General features: G+C 53.3%; 1 protein-coding gene across 1 annotated transcript; it reads right to left on the minus strand.

Moving 5' to 3' along the window:
- Window positions 1–689: 689 nt before the first annotated feature.
- Window positions 690–2,860, minus strand: LOC147623487 (aspartic proteinase NANA, chloroplast-like). The gene has a single exon (XM_086821650.1). The coding sequence runs from the start codon at window positions 2,552–2,554 to the stop codon at window positions 998–1,000; it is 1,557 nt and encodes a 518-aa protein (XP_086677776.1). The 5' UTR covers window positions 2,555–2,860; the 3' UTR covers window positions 690–997.
- Between the last annotated feature and the right edge of the window lie 789 nt (window positions 2,861–3,649).

Genomic DNA, 3,649 nt, shown 5'->3' on the forward strand with positions numbered 1-3,649 from the left:
CAAAATTTGCCTTTCACGTCACCACAACATCTGGTGGTCGGAGACACACGGCTAAAGTGTAACGTTCAGTTGGTGTAGTGCGTATGGCATGGAACGTGGGCAACTCGTGCGAATGGGAAGCACTCATAGCAAACATGGCAGCCGTAGAGCAGAGAGGCATCGAACTGGTTTTGTTGGAGCGCTTGAATCAAGGTGTGACGCACTTGAAGCTAGCAGAGTGGCGGGTCATCATTTTTTTTAACTTTGGAATGACAACTTCGTGCGTTCGCAAAATTATGCTACACAGCCCAAGGTGGTCCAATATTGAAGAAAACTTTCTGCACGAGACTCGTAGATGTAGGGGATCGATCTACGACTACTCGCACGCTTTCACCGCTTGCTTACAACCGTGTACCCGGCTGAGGCAACTAATACGACTTAATTATTGTGCCATGCAGGCTGTGCAGCTATAGCTATTTTTGCCACGGATTATAATATGTAAGGGCTACGGCCCATGAACCTCCTCCAAGTCCCGTTCTCGCAGTGAAAAAAACGCCAAGTGATGTAGCATCACGCCAGATATGCAGGCGCTGCTGCGTGAGGAAGCGGATAAAAACTACCCTCACACAATTTTGATAGCTTCTCGCAAGTTTTTTTTGATTCACGCCTTTTAAAAAACACTGAAAAATGTCATCTATTCTATACATTCGAAAAAGAAACAGAGAATTCGGCTTCTTCTATTTCAAGCAGCAACTCCACTGGCCTTCACGGCATCTCAGAGAAACAAACAGACTAAGAGCAAAATTAAGGCCTTCGCCAGAAAGGGCGAGGCAACAAGGCAGTTCGCGCGTGGCGCCAAACTGGCAGAAAATCAGGTGGGGAATTGGGGTCAAATCAATAACACAGCAACGCGCCTGCATCGTCTAGGCATTTGATTGCTTTCGCAACAAACATTGTTTTTACAAAGGGGCAACCACCAGAGATTCTACATGAACAGAGACCATCAGAAGCGCCGCAATCACAGTTCGAGTGCTTGGGAGCACTGTGTGGGAGCAAAGCCGAGCTGCGAACTGTCCATGTCGAACTGCATCTGAAAGTTCTGCTGGATGAGGTTGCCCAAGACGGAGAAGGCGAATGGACTTTCAACGCCTTGCAAGCCCAGGCATTTCAGACCCCCCGGGATGTCGATGAAGACGTTGGTGGCGGGCGGCTGGAAGAGGGCGTTACCTTGAAAAGTGATGGCGAGGTTGGGAAGCTTGAGGTTAGATATGCCAGTAGCATTGAAGCAGAGGTCGAAGCTTTGCACGGGGTCCGTCTGTGGATACACCAAGGCCTCCGTCACCGCATTCAGGATTGCACGGTACGCAGGCTCGACGAACAACGTGAGCGTCGTACCGGAATCCACCACCGTGCCGCCGTTCCCGGCGGCGTCGATGTCCCATACGTAGGAAGGGATCGACAGAGCCTGACCATTTACGCTTACCTCTTCTACACTAACATAGTACAGGCTCTGACCAAAAGGATTATCCAGCAATGGCGTGTATTGGAAGGGGGAACGGAGCTTCAACGAGGACGGGAGGTCGCCCAGCACGAGGTAGCTGTCCTGGGCGGGAGTTCGGAAGAAATCGACCAGGCAGTAGGAAAATTTGTTTCCCACCAAGGAACCTATTTGCGAAAAGAATGAGATTGGGCCTCGACCCAGGCCCAGAACTCCATCCGACCCCACGAAGCTCTGTCCCTCGTTGCGAAGCCCACATCCGAATGCAATGTCTGGCACTTGCGTGACGCTGCTACCTGTCGAGGTTCTGCTGGAGGAAGAATTCAGAGAGACAGAATCCCGCGAGAAGATTCCAATGCTCTCTGAGGTATCTGTGTAGACGTAGTCGTACCTGCAGGTGCTAGGGAGGCGGAGGTTGCAGGAGAAGCTGGGCGGGGGAGGCACCAGCAAGCAGTCCTGGGAGAGGCAGGGGATGGCGCGGTATGAGGAAGAGGCTCTGGTGAGGAATGTAGGAGGAGTTGACACCCCAGCGCTGCCGCCGCCGTTGCTGCACCTCCTGCGACAGTTGGAGCAGCGCACCCACACCAAGTCGCTGCCCGTGTCTGCGATGAGCATGAACTTCTGAGGAGGAGTTCCCAAGGCGAACTCAATGAAGTACTGCCCGGCTCCTACGGATGCTCCGGAGGTGACTCCCGTCCGGAAGTCGCTGATGTTGCTAGTGGTCTTGCCGTCGAGAAGAGCCCCTGCAGAAGCCCTTCTCAGCCTTGCAGCGAGGGCCTGGATGCGTGCTACGTCTAGTTGCCTGGCCTCTGCGAGAAGCTCCAACCTGTTCACATTGGAATGCCGCCCGTAGGGCGAACGCACAGAGCTTCTGTGCAGAAGGGGGAGACGGACGCCTACGCTCCCCGCCGACTTCTCCAGCTGTCGCCACGGGCGGGGGCCTTCTTCGTGGCGCCGAACTGAAGAAGCGGCGTCGAAAACACAAAGGAGAATGAAGAGGAGGAGGGGGAAGGTTTTCCAACGCGGTGAAAGAAAGCCAGTGAGAGCCGTCTTGCGGCGCCGAGTGTGAGGAGGCATGACTGAAGGTAAAGCTGTTGTGCTCAGAGAGCTCTGAGAAAGGGGAGTTGAGCAGCTCAACTGGGGAGTGTGGGTTCTGCTCGATAACCAAGAAGGAAGCTGAGAGGGATACTCTGTAATGTCCTTCGCTCGCTCTCTCTAACCTGTTGTGCGCGCTATTGGCGGAAGTCCTGACTGCGGCCATTAATCGACCACCTTGATTAATTTAGTAATTAACGCCCACATCTTGAAAGCGATCCTTTCTTAACCGTGGCTTCTTACGTGGACAAGGGGCTAAACTGTCCAGGCCCGACGGAAGGTAGTAAGTATGACTTCACACGCACACATATTATAAGCACAACGCTGGCGCTTTCCTGCTTTCCTCGTACAACAACACGCCTATTCCCGTGACGGGCCTCGGGTTTTAATGGACTCCAGAGTCTCGACGAGTCCACTCACACTCTCCTCCCGGGGCCCCTGCCCGCATTTTAATAGTTGACCTCCTTTTGAGCCTGTGCTCTGCTGCCCTTCCACTGGATTCCAGGGTGTCTACTAGCCTGTCCTCCACCACTAGCCCCTGCTGTGCGAGTTCAGACCCTGCCCCTTCCACCACGCCCCACACACACACACACACATCGTTTATAGCTTCTCCATTTGCTTTTGCAGAGCTTCGCACTGCGCGCATGCAGCTCTCTTATTAGGCGCTTTTATTGACCCTATCTGGGCAAAAGATAGGGCCACAGGGGCGTGGCGCCAGTGGGAGAGCCCTTTATTAAGATAAAAGAAACTCAAAATAACTTTACTGCTCGACCCACAGCCCCCCATCATCCAGATTCCATGTCACATGATCCATTCATCGCATGGCCTCCTTATTAAAGCCATGGATCCACACGCTGCCCAGCCTCGCTCTCTTTTAAACTTTACGGCTTTCCCGCCAGAGGCATGGCAGCACAGCAGCAATAAACGTCCACCTACCTTCTTCACGCTGGTTTTCCTATGCCATAGAGAGAGGTTCCTCCAGCGAGGCGCAGGCTCCCCCCCCCCCCATGTATGTGTACACGGTACCTTCATTATTACCTCTTCTTCCCCGCCCAAACCACCTATTAATTACCTATC

This window comes from Cibotium barometz, chromosome 27 (assembly GCF_041138505.1).
Source record: "Cibotium barometz isolate CiBa-2024 chromosome 27, ASM4113850v1, whole genome shotgun sequence".
Lineage (NCBI taxonomy): Eukaryota > Viridiplantae > Streptophyta > Polypodiopsida > Cyatheales > Cibotiaceae > Cibotium > Cibotium barometz.